Below are 17,687 nucleotides of genomic sequence, written 5' to 3' on the forward strand. Positions count from 1 at the left end.
AGGTGGTCAAATCCCTTTGGAGCTCCCAGGTAAAGCTCAGCAGTCACAAATGGCTGACTGGACAGCTGTTAAGGAGACTGGTGACCTCTTCTGGAAGAGCTGAACATCATCATCATCCTCTTTAACTACCCGGGTTATATTTAAAAGCAGATTTACTGCATTTGATGACCACAAAAAAATTAAACAAGCATTTCAAGTTTAATGTCATTTGCGAGAACTGACGGTACAAAACATTTACATAAATACACAACAGACGTAAGAAAAAAGTTCATTGGGTTTGTTTTCAATAAAAAAAAAATGAGGAGCAGGTCGGATCACGTGTGGTGATTGTAATTTACAGAAAAACAACCTCCACCAAGGAGGCGTTTCACACCGTTCAGCTTTTCCTCCTCCTGTGGAGCGGATTCGATTTTCCAGCGGCGGCGCCATCTTCACAGCGAGCTCAAGAACTGCTTCACCTGAAACGGAACCGCAAAGAGCCGTCAGCGGCACGCAAGGCTTTCCTTTTTCTTTGTTTGGTTACAACTCGAAAAACGAGTTGCTTTGTGCGGCACCGCTTCCTGTTCGTGCAGTGAAAGGCGAGCACCGGCGGCTCCGTCCGGGCCTCGTTTCAGCGCGTGAAGCCCGGCTATCAAGAGCGATCACGCTGTGCGACATGCATGACCCCCGGGAACCTGTTTAAGCACTCGCCCTCCGCCCGGGGAGTGTTTTTAAAAGTTCCCGACAGTGGGCGCAGGTTTATCAGGTGCGCCGGGCGAGATGTGGCGCTTTCCTCCCCCCCTAAGTACTCTTTCCAGGAATACGTATATCGCAATGTTGAAATGGTGAGTTATAACGGCTGCATTGCATCCAAAGTACATGCGTATTATCAGCAGAGCGATTGTCGACATTTCAAAAGTAAACACTCAATACGAAGAAAGAATAGCGACTCGGGCAAAAAAGGTCATTCAAGGTCATTTCCTTGGGAAAAAGACACATTTTGAAAGTTCAAGTTTGATCTGGCTTTAAGATTCAGTTATTTCTCAGTTTAGTCGCGAAACTTTCTTCTTTTTTTTGGGGGGGGGGGGTTAATTTCTGTCGCTCACCTTCTCAATCATGTCGTCGCTCTGGATTTTGTTCCCTTTAAAGTCCTCGTTCACGTCCATGGTCAAGACGGGCACGTCGCTGAGATACTCAAACTCCATGCTGAGGACAGGGCAGAACGCGGGGGGCCCACGGTTAGTGATGCTTCAGCAACATGAAATAATATAAAGACGTGACTATGAGCGGCTCCAGCCCCCCCCTCCCCCCTCACGTCATGGTCTTGTGCTGCAGCCAGCTCTCGTGCTTCAGGTGGAGTTCCTCCAGGTACTCCAGAGGGATGTCCTGCTCTTCCTCTCTGCCTCTCAGGTGCAGCCGCTCAAAACATCTCTGCACACGCAACGAAAGCAAACGGAGCAGGTCGGTTTGGTTCTTTTCCGAGGGGGGCCGAGGTGAAGACATCCCCATGAGAGGGAGGGGGAGTACCTCTGGCGAAGCTCGGAGGTAGATGATCCCGTCGAGCTCGAGGTGCTTCCCGAACTGGCTGTGCAGCCAGCCGTGGCAGTCCTGGTAGACGGACCACTCCGTCTCATTCAGGCACTTCCTCTCATACAGGTTGGCTGCAAAGATGTACCTGGGACACGACACGGTCAGCTTGCAGCATCCGCAGCGTCCACATCACAGAAACGTTTTTAGACCCGACTGCATTGTTGGGCCATGGAGTGAATGTGGTCATTTTGTCCATCGAGAATGGATCGAATAGATTATTTCTGACCAAAAAAAATGTAAAAAACCACTTCTCCATGAAATAGTCTTAAATCAAATTAAAACTCCACAAGGTGCGTGTTCCTGTCACTGATACCTGTCACTGTAGATGGACCGCTCGAAAAACTGGACGGGGTTCTCCGCCTCCCGGAGCTTCCCATTGGCCGACTTGATCTGCGCTCGCACCCGGCTGATGCAGGCGTAGCTCTGGAAGGTGTAGGCCCATCTCTCCGGTTCCTCGTACATCATCTGCAGCACATTCCCTCCGCTCCTCTGAGATGTGGTCAGCTCCTAAAAACAGAAGGAATTAAGGGGGATTTCAAAAAAATGTGTGCGTTAAAAGTACAAACTCCCGATAAATAAATCCACGTTTGTAAATCCGTTAAAAATCAAATTTAAAAAGGAGCCTTTTCTTAATGTTGCTCATTGCATCATGAGGGAATCCGTCTAATTATATGAGCGGAGGGCAGACGAGTTTGACCTGACGCAGCTGTGCACACTTTATTATAAAGAGTTGTCGATGAGGGCTCCTGACAGTCGTTCATACTGAAAATATCAACGTGCTCTCATTTTACACTGGAAACCAGTGTGCAGCACTGAGCCACTTCGCAGGGCTCAAAACGGCACCAAAAGAAACCGCTTTACACGTTTGATGCAACTTTACGCTAATGTTCCGTCTTATTTGACATTTATTTATTTCTACTGCTGAACCTGGATCTCAAAGCTGTGATATGTGACATATATATCGTGGGGCTGCGCCTGCAGCAGTGTGGGAGGTCATAGCTGTGACAGAGATATATATATCTCTTGCAGTGACATATAGCAGTGGCATATATAGAAGTGGCATATACGGCTGTATAGCAGTGGCATATATAGAAGTGGCATATATAGCTGTATAGCAGTGGCATATATAGAAGTGGCAAATATAGCTGTATAGCAGTGGCATATATGGCTGTATAGCAGTGGCATATATAGAAGTGGCATATATAGAAGTGGCATATATAGAAGTGGCATATACGGCTATATAGCAGTGGCATATACGGCTGTATAGCAGTGGCATATATGGCTGTATGGCAGTGGCATATATGGCATACATAGAAGTGACATATATGGCTGTATGGCAGTGGCATATATAGAAGTGGCATATACGGCTATATAGCAGTGGCATATACGGCTATATAGCAGTGGCATATACGGCTGTATAGCAGTGGCATATACGGCTGTATAGCAGTGGCATATATGGCTGTATGGCAGTGGCATATATGGCTGTATGGCAGTGGCATATATGACTGTATAGCAGTGACATATATGGCTGTATAGCAGTGGCATATATAGAAGTGGCATATATGGCTGTATGGCAGTGGCATATATGGCTGTATGGCAGTGGCATATATGACTGTATAGCAGTGACATATATGGCTGTATAGCAGTGGCATATATAGAAGTGGCATATATGGCTGTATGGCAGTGGCATATATGGCTGTATGGCAGTGGCATATATGGCATACATAGAAGTAACATATATGGCTGTATGGCAGTGGCATATATGGCTGTATGGCAGTGGCATATATAGATATATAGCAGTGACACATATATTTGCTCTCCAAAAACAGGAAGCCTCCTCGCGTTATCTTCACAGTGCAGAGCGTCAACACGAGTGGTCCCGCGGGGACATCCCGAAGCCAACCGTCCTCAGAGCGGGCGGTTTGATTAGGAAAGGTCCCGGCGCGTCACGTGGTGTACCTCGAAGTCACTGCCGTTGGTTTGGACATTGCACCACCTGGCGATGGGCTCCGGCACCACCTCCCAGTCCCCGCTCACCTGCTCCAGGAGGCTCACAAACGTGGACTTGCCCGCCGCTGGACACGAGGGGACGAGTCCAGAAAACGGAGAGACACACACAAGAAACAAAACAAGTCACATTTGGCGACGCATGTTCAACGTGCGCATCGGATGCTGCAGGTTAGCACGTAGCTTAGCAGAGGCAGGGACGACGGTAAACGTTTTAACGTTACTTTAAATACAAGACCGTAATCACGGCCCCGGTGTCTGCTCGCGTCACGTCACCGCTGACGTCACCCGGCCGGCAAGCGTCCGAAAGACGCAGCCGTTGAGCGAAAAGCGCCTCCCAGCCACAACGAGGCCGCCGCACTCACCGATGTTTCCCTCGATCGAGACCCGGCGAATCCGTCCGTTCGTCGGGTCGGGACGCGGCCTCTTCGGGGTGAAAGACATGGTCCAGAATGCGTCGTAAGCAGGTGCGGGCGGATCGATCGGATCGGGCGAGCGGGCGCGCGCGGCTGCACGAGCGTTTCCTGGTCGTTTCAATCTTTGGCGGGTTTTTGCGCAGCTGGTCTGCGCGCCGGAAGCAGCTGCTGCTGCTGCTGCCCCGCCCCCCCGCTGCGGAGGGCTGATCGGCCGGTGACACGCGCAGAATCCTGCAGTCATCACGGTAGAAGCAACGCCGTGTACTGGAAGTATTAAGTACTAGCGTCTATTCTGCAGAGCTGCATGTTTCTGTACGCTTTAAATATGCATCTATAAATACTGTCAGAACTTGAGTCGTGTATTGTAAATGTTACTTGAAGCTTCTAAAAGCACTTTAACATGGTCGCTGATGTAGATCTCATTTTAACTCTTTTGGTGTAATCTTCAAAAATGCATCTTACTTTATAAACTGATGTTTTGTATGTAAAAGGTTAAACGCACTTGCTTCCCAACGTTGGCTGCAGTGAACACACAATCCATTCAAAGAGTCAAGACCACCTTTATTTTCCTTGTAAACAGCATAAATCAATATCAGTAGCATTGAAAACCCCTACTAAGCCTTTATATACACACACACATTTCATGGATTATTTCAGTCCAGGAGGAAGAAGCTGTAGGCAACACGTTGTGGGCGTTTCATACGGATGAGACGCGTCCCGGGATGACGGATACTCTATCGCATATCTGGTGAGCAGTAACATTCATAATAGTTAACGAAGGATGCGGAAAAGAGAGACACTCCACAACAAAAGCAAACAAGATTCTAATATCCAAATGGGGGGAAGCAGCCTCTATAAAGACTCAATGCATTCTTTAAACCAAAAGCTACTGCTCCATGCTCGCCGAAAAAAGAAAAAAAAAGATCCTTAAGACAAGTCTAACCCTCAGTATTTACATGTGTGCGTTGAAGCTTACACCTGTGGCAAATGATATATAAAGATATATAAACTGTTCATCTCACCTCATCTCAGGATTCCATTTCCAGCGTACACCTGAATTTATGCACGATAAGAAAAACAGGAAACGCAACATTTGGAGAAAGTAGGAGTGAGCCGACTGGTAAACCTTTTAGTGTCGCGTTAATTGTTGCATAGTAAACTACACTTTGAGATCGGAGGGGCTCCAGACCGTTCCAAAAAGCCGTTTGAGGGGTTTAGTGGACATTCATTGGGGGAAATAAACTACGCTCGGTCACGTGACGCGGCGTCTGTGCAGAACAAACATTCAGGCAAAAGAGGTCAATCGTTCAAAGTGCTTCGTGGCTGCTGAGACAACACGGGATGCAGCAGCGTAATCCAATTTGTTTTTTCAATTAACTGGCCGGTTTGACTTTTAAAAACACAGGTCTCTACTTCTATTAGGACATTTATTTACAATTTAAGGTTTTAGAGCCCTTGAAGACGTTTCCTAGAAATGCATTTATACTTCAAGTCTTGTACTATTGGGTTTATTTGAATTGGAATCCCTGCTACGACGATACCAGCCTCACTTCTATGTCCTCCAACACATTCATTTATCAGAACCTGCACACAACACTTCGTAAAAACACCTTCTAACTAAATATGAGAAATGTTGGTGAAGCGCATGGTTTTTTAAAAAAAAGAGAAAAAAAACCCCTCAAAATAGGAGGTGGCGTGTAAAATTTGATGACATGTCAATCAAGTCAGTGGTATATGGCCTTTATCTTCTTCTAGCTCTCACGGTTGAAATAGGGCAATTATGAGCCGTGCGAGGCACTTAGGGTTATTCTCCACTGACAGATGTTATATATGTGAAAAGTAACAGACGGCAACCCAGATCCTTCTATGTAGACTGATGAATAAGATAACTAGCTAGTGTGGCGATCGGGCTTAAAGGCTGGTTTTAATTCTTGCTTGCCATAACACCATCAAATATACTAATATTACAATACAGCAACTCTGCAGACACACTTCTTCCCTGCACGCAAGTTTCAAACGGGAATCCAAGAGCGTGAAAATGTCTGCGCGTCGTCATAAATCCAAGTGAAAGAAGAAAGAATCTCTGCATTAGAATAGAAAACTAATGAACCTACATCTGTTACCCTTGATGTCAGCCATGACTGAATACTGGGGATCTTTCCATACAGCAAAAAACATTTCCTCCAATATGCTAATCTGCGGTTCGTTCAATCGAGTGCGTAATCCCTGATAGCATCAGTCCCGGTGCCTTAAACCTGCCAAGAGCCTTCCTTCTTCCTGGCCCTATTAAAAACATTTCCCCGTGTGGAAATATAGTATCTACTGCATACGTACAGCCAGGGCGGGGTGGGTATCTGTGCAAAAATTAGAATACCAATAAAATAAAGATTACGTGGCCGTTTATCTGTCCTTGGTGGTCAGTTTTTCGATCAGCTCCTGAAGCGGGACCAGCTCTTTGCGGTCGATCAGGTTGAACTCCTGAAAGAGAAAAACGGAAGCGGCGTCACCCGCTGCAAGATACCGCGTCACTCGAGTGACATACAAGTCCAGGACCAGATGCCGGGGACGGTTTACCTGGACAAAGAAGATGAAGTGTTTGAACGATGTGTTGAGGTGGGCCTCCTCCTGCAGCTGTATCACGGAGTCAAAGTGATGGTGGTAGATGTGAGCGTAGACCCTGAACAGGCGCTTCAGGATGGTCTTGGCCACAGACATAAAGTTTCGCTTAAAGGGGACACCTTGTGGGGGAAAAAAAAGAAAAAGAAAATGTGATTCACACAACACCAAAGATACAAACAGGTGGAGCAAATGATTTAATGTAGTGAGGAATTTCAAAATGCCCTCATACGTGGCAAACCGCTCCTTTTTCTGTTACAAATCCCAATAAGCCACAGAGCTCAGAGCCGTGAAACCAGAATGACAAACCGCTGTAGGTCGTTCTGATTTGCAAAAAGGTCTTTTAACGAATTAGGAGAAGTGCAAACTGTCATGAGCGCAACGCCTCGTGGAAACGTGGCGTCCGCCTGCGGTTGGAAACCGATGATGTCGCCATCACCACAGCACTGCTGCGTACACGATGTGCCGAGCAGACAAAACGTAGATCCTGGACTTCCACTGAGATGTAATAATGATATTTATCTGCGCTGGTTTCCGTCCGACCCAATTAAGGCATCACCTTACACCACACCCGTGATCTCTTTTCAAGCTCCGTCCAGACCAACACATACAGATGTTCTGTAATAAGACCTAAACGGGCATTGATCGTGCGTATTTAAGGGTCTCGTACTGAGAGCTGAGCATTAATAGCAACCAGTGAGGAACGCATCAAACGCACACGGTGACAGGATGGAGGGAAGATCCATACCGATCTTTGAAGGGAAAAGTGTCTCATCGTCCAGCTGGTCCTGCACCCAGGTCATGAGGTAATCGATGTACTTGGGAGCGGAGCATTTGATGGGCTTCTTGATGTTGGTTCCATCCGCCCAATGGTACTCGTACCTGGAGGAGGAATGTGGGTGACAAACACCGTAGGATGAGGGGTTCAAGCTGCCTCCCCACTGACACTTTAACAGGGTTCAGATTCACCAAACACCATTTCTCTTTTGGATTCTTTTGAATGTAAATGGTGTGAGCTCAGCTTTCCCTACGAGACGCCGGCACGTAAACACTGCTGATCGTGGCAGCAGGAAGCCGGTATTTTCCATGGGCAAGATAACAAAGTCTTCAATTTGATTTACGGTCACATTTGATGACAATGGATCCCAAGTTATTTTTTCCCACAGCCTGCGGGCGGGTTTCTAAATCAAACTTACTTGGGACCAGCAGACATGACTGAACAGCTTTCCTCTCTGCAGAAATCTGTGATGGTGCCATACAGCATGTTGATCTGGTTGAAGAAATCCACAGCTGAAAAACAAAATGTAGAGAAGCGTATTAAAAATAATCGTACACGAGACTAAATACATTGTGTGCCAGTACAAACAGCCCCCCCCTTCCGACCACCGGTTCCTGACCCAGTACAGACTGTAAACCAGTGCACACTTTGGGTTATCGCTCATTCCGTCAGAGGGATCCATATAGAGTGCTGGTGCTCCAGCCGCTAATCTCGTCGGGGAGGAAAAGTACACACAGACCAGCCGCAGCGTGCGGTCCTGTGAAGGGAAACGCTGGTTCCTTTTAGGTTTGATGAGGATCGCTCAGGCTCCAGTAAAGATATTTTGTCCAAAGAGTGTGAATGTGTATTCATAGCCAGGTCAAAGCGCTTAAAACAGGTTTCTACCACTTCAGTAATGGAAGTCACTTTGGCCACACTGATGGACGTTCATGTTGCCATGACAGCTGCCAAAGTCCTCGTCACCGGGACACACTTTGAGTGGGTGTGGACCGACGTGGTGGAGTATGCGGAGAGACAGCTGCAGAACATCAGAGATGCTTGAGGAACGTCATTGCATGTCATAACCCCCTCTCGTCCTCTACCGCCATTACAAGAACAAAACAAAGGCATTAACTTTGGCGGAGAGAGAAGTAATCCCCCGCAGTGACTTCTGTTTATTACGGCAGATAAAACCTCTCACGTAGGACCGAGTCACAGCCAGTCGCTTTCACCGACCTTTAACCAAAGAACAGTACAAATATTGCAATCAAGTAGCAAAGCCGTCTCACACTGTAAAATGTGTGAACTGACTGATGTACAAGATTCCCTGTCAACATCGTGTAGAAATAAAGTCAACCAGCTTCAGCTTGTTTTATACTGCAATTGGTTAAAAAATACTTCACTACCCAATAATGCAAAAACAGAAAAAAAAATAAAAACAGACACGAAAGTAAACACAGCAATAAAGAATGAACATATTTATCGATGCATTTAGTTTCGTATTTTGTGATCTAAACATTGAAACCAGATCAGATAATAAAATGTTTTCATCCCTCGAGGCACTTTGGCACCAGAGGAAATGAAGCTGCTGCTGCTGACTAGACATTTGTCTTTAAATGTGGAGGAATGTAAACAAGTGTCTCACAGCACAGATGATCAAATCTCTTTAACATTCAGAGTGTTTTTTCCAGCACGAATGCAGACACTCTTCTGGGGTAAAGCCAGGATCTTACAGCCTGATAGCTCTCAGATGGATTCCTGATAGGGACTTATTGTCATGTTGACAACCAGACAACTGCAAAGCATGCAAACACACACACTTTTTTAAACCACAAAAAGGGTGACAGGTATAGAGGTGTGTGAATGTGCCGTCTTTCTGCCAGGAAGCTGAATCTATAAGGTGGTTTTAAAAAAGATAAAACCGTACTTACTGTTGACTGCGACCCACTCATTTAAGTCTTCGCCCTCGGGCAACATGACCGCCATGCGCAGGTTTCCACTTCCCAGCGTAGCCTCTGCATGTTTCAACAGCTCGTACTGGTGAGAACCCTCCGGGATATTCTTCTTGGGCTTGAACGTCTTGGATGAACGGTTTCCACTAAGAGTCACATTTCAAAAGAGGAAGAACAAACGGCGTTGGCAAATGAGGAAGGAGCCAGATGTGATTACAAATCATGCGATCACATTCGCACTGGCTCCAGCTGACGGAATTTTTGATGACTAAAAGTCTCGATGTTCTTAAAGAAGCGAAGAAAAGAGTCGAGCCCTTGTTGGGTTGATGTGTTTGGCACACACGGTGTGCGTCTCTCTGTGTGTAATGAGGCCATTTGGGGAGGTGCTGTATTCAATCGCCTCTTCCAGGCCCATTAACTGTAATTAACAAAGAGTTGGAGTCATCACAACATGGTAGGCGGCACATTAAAACAGACTCCCCTTTAATTGGATCACTGACAGCAATTTTAAACCAATCTGTGTCTTGAGTCCTGGATCATTTTCATACAATTTCAATCAAATAAAAAAGGTTTGAGCAATGGTTAAACAAAATACTCAGGTCTGGAATGGGATTGTGCAGCTAACCGTAATCCAATGAATCTATTACCTTGCCTGATGGAAACGATGACGTTAAACACCGAAACCTATTTGGCGTAACGTTATATTTGTCTGGGGTTGAGTGTCAGGTTGTTAACCTCTATCATCTTCTTCCATCTTTAACTCACATCCTCACCAAAAGGCACTTTTGGGCTTTTTGATTACCAAGTTAAATATCACAATATTACTAAAATGGAACAAATGGGTGAAATCGGAGCTGGATTAGCTAGTTTTAACAAAGTGTTCGCACCAGCAAATATCCACGCCAGCCGGCCTGACAACCTCTCTAGTAACAATGTTCTCTGGGGACAGTGTAATACTTTTTAAAAGCTTAACGCCAGAACATATTACCAGTACACATAACTTCTATTTCCTATTGTTGAATACGACAATTATCCTAAAAATATAAACGACATCACTATGAATAACAACGGGCATTCGGAGGTTAGTCCAGCAAGTAGTCCCAGCCCGTATTTTTGCTATCGCTAGCTTGCTAGCTGGCTGGCTGCGTAAAGCTAACTCCGTCAATACTTCCCGAATACAAAACGACGTGACAAGACAAAGCAACCATCCGTGACGGTAAATCTTACTCACAAAAGAAAGCTCATGTTTCCTCGGACCGCAGAAAACCCCTCTCTTGTCAAATAGCGAACAGACAGACAGGAGTGCGAGCAAATGGGGGAGTTGTTTGCTAAAACTCTCAAGTGTCGCACGTCCTCGAATCTTTTCGGTCTCGCCTTCCGCAGTCCTCCAGACAAATCCAAAATAAATATTTCTTTGGATGAACTGACCGCATTTACACGTTCGTAATAAAGAGAAAAAACATTAGTGTCCCGGACAAGCTGGTCCAGTGTAAACTGCTCCGTACGCTGAGAGGCAGCAGCGCACTAAATGTAACGAGAACTTCTTCTTTTGGCGACCGAAGCAGATTAAGACGCATTTCTGGGTGCGGCGACATCTAGCGGACGACAGTTATCAGCACTAACATTTCAGTTGGAGGTCAATTTAATTCAATATTGTTTTTGTGAGAACACATAAATCCTCTGCACGTTTTCCCAATTAATAATAAGAATACAGTGATGTTTTACTGTTAAACAAACCATCACGACCTGTCGGAGTTGGGAGTATTTTAAGCGCAAGGCGTAAAAAAAAAGACGAAGAAGAAAAAGCGCTTCCTGTAGGGTCAAAGTTCACAGACTAGCTTGTCTGAAACCACAGCTAGCAGAGCAGCTAACGTCCCCGAAAATACAATTTCCCCTGTCAAAATGGAAGTAAATCAAGCTAAACAGGAACACCTACTTGCGTTAAAAGGTACTTAAATTCCTTCAAATAGCCTTGATAATCCGATTCTAGATGATGATGCAGGGGAGGAACGGACGCGTTATTATTTGAATGCACTGGTGATTTGTTGTGGATTTTAGCTTCTAATAGCGCTACCCAATATTTTACATTCGATTCTATATAAACCGGCACTATTTGTGACAGGTTTACCTTTTATAATACTTGACCAACGCTGAGGTTGTATGACGCTGTTAAGCAATATATTACAGCATGTCGGTTGTGTTGTTAGCTAATTTAGCTAACAAACACATTGTTTACAGATTTGTGAATTGTACCCTCTGGTTTTATTATCTGTGTGAATCAAACTAATGCGTCAGTCTAAAAACCTCCTTCCTTTGCTGACGAATGTGCAGCCATTAAAGGTTGTAACTTACATGTGTAGTATTTGTAAGACGTCATAAGTAACAGCCCTGCACAGCATATTCTTGCTTTGTGAATATAGATCCAGTGCACATTCTCGTCGTTACGTTTTTGTTGAAAGGTGACTGCTGCTAAAATGCTCCTGTTAACACCAGACCATTAATAAAAGGTGGAGTACTAAATGATTCATCTGACACTCAGAGACTTGTCATTTCTGTGCCTCACCTAGACAACAAAGCAAAGCGTGTTGAAACGTTTTAACTGATTCATCGCAACGCCACAAAGACCACGATAGACGATGACCTGTTTGTCGTGGTCATACGTCGTAATGAAACCGGACAGGGTGATTGCTAAATAGTACATCATCTTTCTCCCGACTTGTGTGTCCGGTCACTGACCGACGTCCCTTTACTTTACAGTGATGCGGTTAACAAAACCGACACTCTTCACCAACCTGCCGGTGACATGTGAAGATCGAGATCTGCCAGGTAAGCCTGATCCGCTTTAGACATCCGTAGGGCTGTTGGTTGATCCAGTACAGCAGCAACACGCAACCTTGGATGCCTTTTGAATGGCCATTCAAATATTTACATTCCAACAAACAGAGTTTGGGGACAAAAAGTTAATCAAATATCTAGTGAGTTGTCATTTTAAGACAACTCTTTGCACTATGGGAGGAAAATTGTCTTTCTTTTTCATGCATTGCGAGTTGTTGCGTGCATTATTGTACGACAACGGAGTAGTCTCAAAGGATCCAGGGTGTTTCACCGGACTTCTCAGGCTCATCCTTTGCATTCTATTCCGATTAAATTAAATCCATGACTGTAATTTGGAAACTGGCAACAGGGTTTTAGAACACAAGTTAGGAGTTTGTATCAACATTTCATAATCAGGTGCACAATGGAAAACAACGTAAGGACCGGCAACAAGCTGGAAGTTCTCTTAGTTCTACTTTTAGTGTCTCTGAGAGCATCGCTTCTGCTTTTCCTCTTCTCCAAATACGACTTTCAACCAATAGCAGATATTGTCTGTGGCTGTGTGAAGCTTTCACATCCCCCTTTAGGCAAAGGATGCGGCAATGTTAAAATATTTTGACCTAATGGCACGTATCTTAATGTCATAAAACGTAATCATAATGAAAAGAAAAAGCCATATCATATGAATTTCAAACTGCTAGCCTACTTTTTATAGCGTTTGCTTTAAATCCAGTGCACATGTGTATTACATATATCCTTTCCCCAGCGGAGGAGTTCAGTTCTTGTTTCCCCCTAAAATTAATTATATGACAGGGAAATGCAACTGCTGCAAACCATAAATCCAAATGACACTTACCAGAAGAATCTCTTTATACAAGAGTTTTAACAAAGTCACGGCTTATCTCATCGTTCACAAAGAGGAATAAGTTGGTTTTGACATCAGTTACTACATACATAAGAGTAGTAGGAAGAGGAAACAAAGCTGAATTGCTTGTTGAGTCATTGATCTAACAGAGGGTTTATATGTGTGAGTAGTAATCCTGATATTCATACACAGATTTGAACCCAAAAACACCCCTTGCTTTCAAACCCGGACCAACTTGACATGGGAAGGTTCTATATATCGGTATGAATAAACTTGTGTTCTGGACTTTACTTCTTTTATACAGTTCGAGAAAGGGTGCCTGGTAATGTCTTCATAGCAAAAACACACATGCACACATGTTATTGGTTGGTTAAGTCACTTGTGTCTTCGACTCAGGGAGGGCTCCAATGTTTAACTCTCATTGTGTTTTTAGGGGATTTGTTTGGTCAGCTAATGAGGGAGGACCCCTCCACCATCAAAGGAGCAGAGGCGCTAATGCTGGGGGAGATGCTGACGCTTCCTCAGAACTTTGGGTAAGTACCGCTCACCAGCTGTTGGTGAATCGACCAATGAGCGGCGAGTACTTTTTGCGGAGCAAACCGTTGTTCTCGAAGTCGACAGATTTTAACCTTTCCCCACAGGAACATCTTCCTCGGCGAGACCTTCTCCAGTTACATCAGTGTGCACAACGACAGCATCCAGGTGGTGAAGGACGTGCTCGTGAAGGTGCTGTAAACAAAGGCCTCTTTCGAGCCCTCGTCGCGCACGTTGCTCTCCGGGTTTTTACCCACCGCTGTGCTCTTGTGGCCCCGTGATCTCCTGCAGGCGGACCTTCAGACCAGCTCACAGAGGCTCAACCTCTCGGCGTCTAACTCTGCAGTGGCCGAGCTCAAACCGGAGAGCTGCATCGACGACGTCATCCACCACGAGGTCAAAGAAATTGGGACGCACATGTGAGTGATTCTCTCTCAAAGCACGGCCGCCGTCTTTGCAAAGGTCAAAACCGGTGCTTGTGTTGCTCCGGTATTCTAAATGTTTCTTTCCTTCCAATTCGCAGCCTAGTTTGTGCCGTCAGTTACACCACCCAGTACGGGGAGAAGCTCTATTTCCGGAAGTTCTTCAAATTCCAGGTGAGGGATGTTTGCGCGTTCCCGTTAGACGACAGCGGCGTGCGCTTGGGAGGGACCTGAGAAATATCACAGGTCCTCAACAGGTCGAAAAGGCGATCACCCTCCCAGCTCTGGACCCTCGGCAGGGTCCAGCAGCGCTTGCAGTATGGTCCCTTTTGTCAGCTGAAGATCCTGCAGTTGTGTTTTGCTTCAGAAGTATCTCCTCTATCTCTGCCTAATGGATGCACAGTGTGAGAAAACAACAGCGTTCAGTTTGCAATCTATCCTCAATCAGGTTTTGAAGCCGCTGGACGTGAAGACAAAGTTCTACAACGCGGAGGTAAGGGTGCCGCTCTCAAACACGCCGCCATTCCCCTCGTCCTCATGCAAATAGCCCCGTTGTATGACATGCGAGTCGTTATTGTAGCATACAACGTGCTTCATTTCATATTTCATTTCCTAGTTAGGAACGTTCCCATGTGCTATTAGGGGCAGTTAGTTTATGGATGGACTCCTGGAAAACCCTTGTACCTCCAGTACTGTCGACTAAACAGAAAAAAGACACTGTAAAAGTTTGTTTTCAGAAGTTGGAGATCAAGTGTTTTCCTCACAGAGGAAACCCGCTTTGTGTCTTTTTTTTTTTTTTTTCACACCAGTAGCCTTTATTATCGTCGCGCAAATATTGATTGTCATCATCTTTGGCATGTAACTTCATTTGTTCATTATGTCTTGTATTTTGTTTTCTCCATTAGAGTGACCTCAGTTCTGTGGTAATTGTTCCCTTCTGTTCTCATTGCTCAACATCGGCTTCTCTTCCATCCTTTTCGGTGCAGCAGCCCCGTCTCTCTGGGGGCCAACAGAAAGGTGCAAAGTAGAAGAATGGAAAGGGATACACCAATCCTACCAACCGGCCCCCTAGATTAGTCAAACGCAAACAAGTGACGCGCCGACATTGATCTGTTTCACACCTGGTCGTGAACCTTCCATTCTTCTTCTTCGGCCCTTTCTTTGGACGCTTGCGCTTTCTCGCTAGCTCACCCTTTCACAGGGCTTGGCCTTTTTAATTGAAGTGCGTGGTGTTAATGGGTGGCGGTGGGGGTGTGTGCATTGATTATGTGGTTTATAACAGTGGTCCCCGACCTTTTTTTTTTTACCTCACGGACCGTTTTCACGTCAGACAATATTTTGCGGACCGGTGGAGAAGGTGCGGCGGAATAACGGGGCGGGGGATCACTGGTTTATAATACCACACTGTGATTGTTATTCTCAAACGTGACATTTGAGTCTCAGCCAGTGAAGTTCTGCCTCTCAGTGATCATGAAACCCAGATCTCGTTCTTGTTCCGATCATTTCCCAGTGGGTCCAAACACACGTGATCACACGTAACGAACTGTGAGGTTCCAGCGTGTCGGTTGAAACGGCCTTGCATGGAACAGGGATGCTGAGCTCTGTGATTTAACAATAACGGTCCATGTTATGAGCGCAAGGCGTGGGCTGCTCTCCGCTCCTCCTCACTGCTTCTGGCCGTCGTAGAGGTTGCACTCCGCGGTTGACAGAGAGTTACTTCCCCAGAGCATCAACGAGTGGCCTCAGTCAACTGTGGATTGGTAGAAATCTGTCGGCGTGCAACCGCTACTGAACGCCGCCGCACTAACCCCGTCCTCAGAGGTACGCTGAGCAAACGCCACAGAATCCGCCGTCACGCCGAGGTGCAATTAATGTTTGTCTCATCTGACAGCCGTTACTCTACTCACACATCACCCACCGAGCAGAAGCAAGGATATGTTCACATTTCCTCACAGTCGTTTGGGTATTTTACAAAGTAGCCGCAGGGACGATAAAACGAGAGAAGACAAAAAAAAAAAGGCAAATTCTGTAAGAAGCCAAATGCTTAAGTCTAACTCGGACTTCTGAAGCGTCATTTAGGCGCTTTGGTGAAACCCTACAAGGCATTTTTATGTGCGCAGGAGGAATGTTGCAGCAATTTACAACTCTTGCCGCGTGAGTAGGACGCGCACAGACGAATGTGAACCTGCCCTTTGCACACCGCCTCCCCCCCTTTTCCTAACAACCAGTGAGGACGTTGCTCAGCTTGCCTTAGAGATCATGTGATTAAATAACCCGAGTTAGTGATCTCTGGCTTCTCCGCATCCAGACGGATGAAGTGTTCCTGGAGGCTCAGATCCAGAACATCACCACCTCCCCGATGTTCATGGAGAAGGTATCTCTGGAGCCCTCCATGATGTACAACGTCACGGAGCTCAACACGGTGGCCAGCGGAGACGACGGGTGAAACGCACTTCCCGTTCCTTCTCGTGGATGTGTTTGCCGTCAGCTGTTTTCTCATTCGTTGCTTTTTCCACTGCAAGAGAGTCCACATTTGGCAAAATGTCCTACCTGCAGCCGATGGACACGCGGCAGTACCTGTACTGCCTCAAGCCGAAGCCGGAGTACGCGGAGAAGGCCGGCGTCATCAAGGGCGTGACGGTGATTGGGAAGCTGGACATCGTGTGGAAGACCAATCTCGGGGAGAGAGGGAGGCTACAGACCAGTCAGCTGCAAAGAATGGTACCGGGATGCCTCGTTTACGGTTCCCAAAATAAAAGAACCTCTCCTTTTTTCCTCGGTTTAATGTGTGATCTTCCAGGCTCCAGGGTATGGAGACATCCGGCTGTCTTTGGAGGTGATTCCTGACACAGTCAACCTCGAGGAACCTTTCGACATTATCTGTAGAATCACCAACTGCAGGTAAAAAAAAAAAAGACTGACAAAGTCACAGGATCACAAGCCTGACACAGCAACGAGAAGCAACATGTTCTTTGTTCTCCTGACTTGCAGCGAAAGAACCATGGACCTGGTGCTGGAGATGTGCAACACCAGGTCCATCCACTGGTGCGGCGTCTCGGGGCGCCAGCTGGGGAAGCTCTGCCCGGGGGCCTTCCTCTCCCTGCCCCTCACACTCCTCTCCTCCGTCCAGGGTCTGCAGGTAGGACTCAAGACTCCCAGAGGAAAAACTGTGGATTCGTAACACTGGCGCTGACTGATGCGCTTCACGTCCTTGTTTCAGAGCCTTTCCGGATTGAGACTGACGGATACGTTTCTGAAGAGGACGTACGAATATGACGACATCGCACAGGTGTGCGTGGTCTGCCCGTACTCCAGCAATGAGTGCTAAGGAGCTTTGCATTTTAGATGTGAATGGACCAACAGTGGAATTCTGCACATAACTCTGACATTTGCCTCTTTATGCAACCTGAGGAGATCGCACTGTACATTTTAAAATTGTGAATAATATAAATCTCTTTCTTCTGAAAATAATAATGTAAATGTGAATGCATGTTATTAAAATATCTGCAATCTTTGATCATCGTGGTGCTCATTGTGTTTTTGCATCTTTGAAAATGCACAGATACTTTTGTGAAAATTGTCTGTCACGCAGGCGTGTTAATCATCAGCCTCCAAGACCGCGATGAGGTGACACGACATCGTCAGGGTAACACGGATTCAATTAGTGCTGATCCCCTTTAAAGTGTGAGCCTGCTAAAGGGATTTGGATTCTGACTGATTGTCACCGGCGATTTA

At 46.0% G+C, this 17,687-nt stretch overlaps 3 protein-coding genes across 6 annotated transcripts; 1 reads left to right on the plus strand and 2 right to left on the minus strand.

Moving 5' to 3' along the window:
• Nucleotides 1–179: 179 nt before the first annotated feature.
• dck (deoxycytidine kinase) lies at nucleotides 180–4,286 on the minus strand. Its single transcript, XM_078088907.1, has 7 exons — nucleotides 3,942–4,286; nucleotides 3,529–3,644; nucleotides 1,883–2,076; nucleotides 1,507–1,654; nucleotides 1,295–1,410; nucleotides 1,086–1,185; nucleotides 180–458 (listed from the first exon to the last, which is right to left on the minus strand). Exons 1-7 carry the CDS (start codon nucleotides 4,231–4,233, stop codon nucleotides 432–434), a joined length of 993 nt encoding a protein of 330 aa, XP_077945033.1. The 5' UTR covers nucleotides 4,234–4,286; the 3' UTR covers nucleotides 180–431.
• A 246-nt stretch (nucleotides 4,287–4,532) lies between these two features.
• Nucleotides 4,533–10,993, minus strand: LOC120831591 (MOB kinase activator 1B). The gene is made up of 6 exons (XM_040197126.2): nucleotides 10,549–10,993; nucleotides 9,297–9,463; nucleotides 7,805–7,898; nucleotides 7,357–7,490; nucleotides 6,567–6,730; nucleotides 4,533–6,470 (listed from the first exon to the last, which is right to left on the minus strand). Exons 1-6 carry the CDS (start codon nucleotides 10,560–10,562, stop codon nucleotides 6,393–6,395), a joined length of 651 nt encoding a protein of 216 aa, XP_040053060.1. The 5' UTR covers nucleotides 10,563–10,993; the 3' UTR covers nucleotides 4,533–6,392.
• A 111-nt stretch (nucleotides 10,994–11,104) lies between these two features.
• Nucleotides 11,105–17,467, plus strand: trappc13 (trafficking protein particle complex subunit 13). 4 transcript variants are annotated; one of them, XM_040197122.2, is made up of 13 exons: nucleotides 11,111–11,265; nucleotides 12,075–12,143; nucleotides 13,430–13,529; nucleotides 13,638–13,722; nucleotides 13,822–13,949; nucleotides 14,054–14,126; nucleotides 14,401–14,445; nucleotides 14,858–14,875; nucleotides 16,261–16,394; nucleotides 16,475–16,673; nucleotides 16,753–16,853; nucleotides 16,944–17,091; nucleotides 17,173–17,467. In XM_040197122.2, the coding sequence occupies exons 1-13, from the start codon at nucleotides 11,220–11,222 to the stop codon at nucleotides 17,278–17,280; spliced, it is 1,254 nt and encodes a 417-aa protein (XP_040053056.2). In that variant the 5' UTR covers nucleotides 11,111–11,219; the 3' UTR covers nucleotides 17,281–17,467. The 4 variants fall into 4 exon arrangements, with proteins under 4 accessions (XP_040053057.2, XP_040053056.2, XP_077945031.1 ...); XM_040197125.2 differs by lacking the exon at nucleotides 11,111–11,265 and adding an exon at nucleotides 11,890–11,998; XM_040197123.2 differs by lacking the exon at nucleotides 14,858–14,875 and having other exon boundaries at nucleotides 11,105–11,265.
• Nucleotides 17,468–17,687: the final 220 nt, after the last annotated feature.

This window comes from Gasterosteus aculeatus, chromosome 14 (assembly GCF_964276395.1).
Source record: "Gasterosteus aculeatus chromosome 14, fGasAcu3.hap1.1, whole genome shotgun sequence".
NCBI classification, from domain to species: Eukaryota; Metazoa; Chordata; class Actinopteri; order Perciformes; family Gasterosteidae; genus Gasterosteus; species Gasterosteus aculeatus.

Bases quoted from the DNA above. Each gene is read 5' to 3' on its own strand.
- dck (XM_078088907.1), bottom strand. From the start codon at position 4,233: ATGACTGCAGGATTCTGCGCGTGTCACCGGCCGATCAGCCCTCCGCAG. The intron at 3,645-3,941 runs GTGAGTGCGGCG...CCTCGTGTCCAG, and splicing joins CTCGATCGAGGGAAACATCG to CGGCGGGCAAGTCCACGTTT. The intron at 2,077-3,528 runs GTACACCACGTG...TTCTGTTTTTAG, and splicing joins CCAACGGCAGTGACTTCGAG to GAGCTGACCACATCTCAGAG.
- trappc13 (XM_040197122.2), top strand. From the start codon at position 11,220: ATGGAAGTAAATCAAGCTAAACAGGAACACCTACTTGCGTTAAAAG. The intron at 12,144-13,429 runs GTAAGCCTGATC...TTGTGTTTTTAG, and splicing joins TGAAGATCGAGATCTGCCAG to GGGATTTGTTTGGTCAGCTA. The intron at 16,854-16,943 runs GTAAAAAAAAAA...CCTGACTTGCAG, and splicing joins TGTAGAATCACCAACTGCAG to CGAAAGAACCATGGACCTGG.
- LOC120831591 (XM_040197126.2), bottom strand. The intron at 7,899-9,296 runs GTAAGTACGGTT...TTTGTTTTTCAG, and splicing joins TGAGTGGGTCGCAGTCAACA to CTGTGGATTTCTTCAACCAG. The intron at 7,491-7,804 runs GTAAGTTTGATT...TTCCTCCTCCAG, and splicing joins GTCATGTCTGCTGGTCCCAA to GTACGAGTACCATTGGGCGG.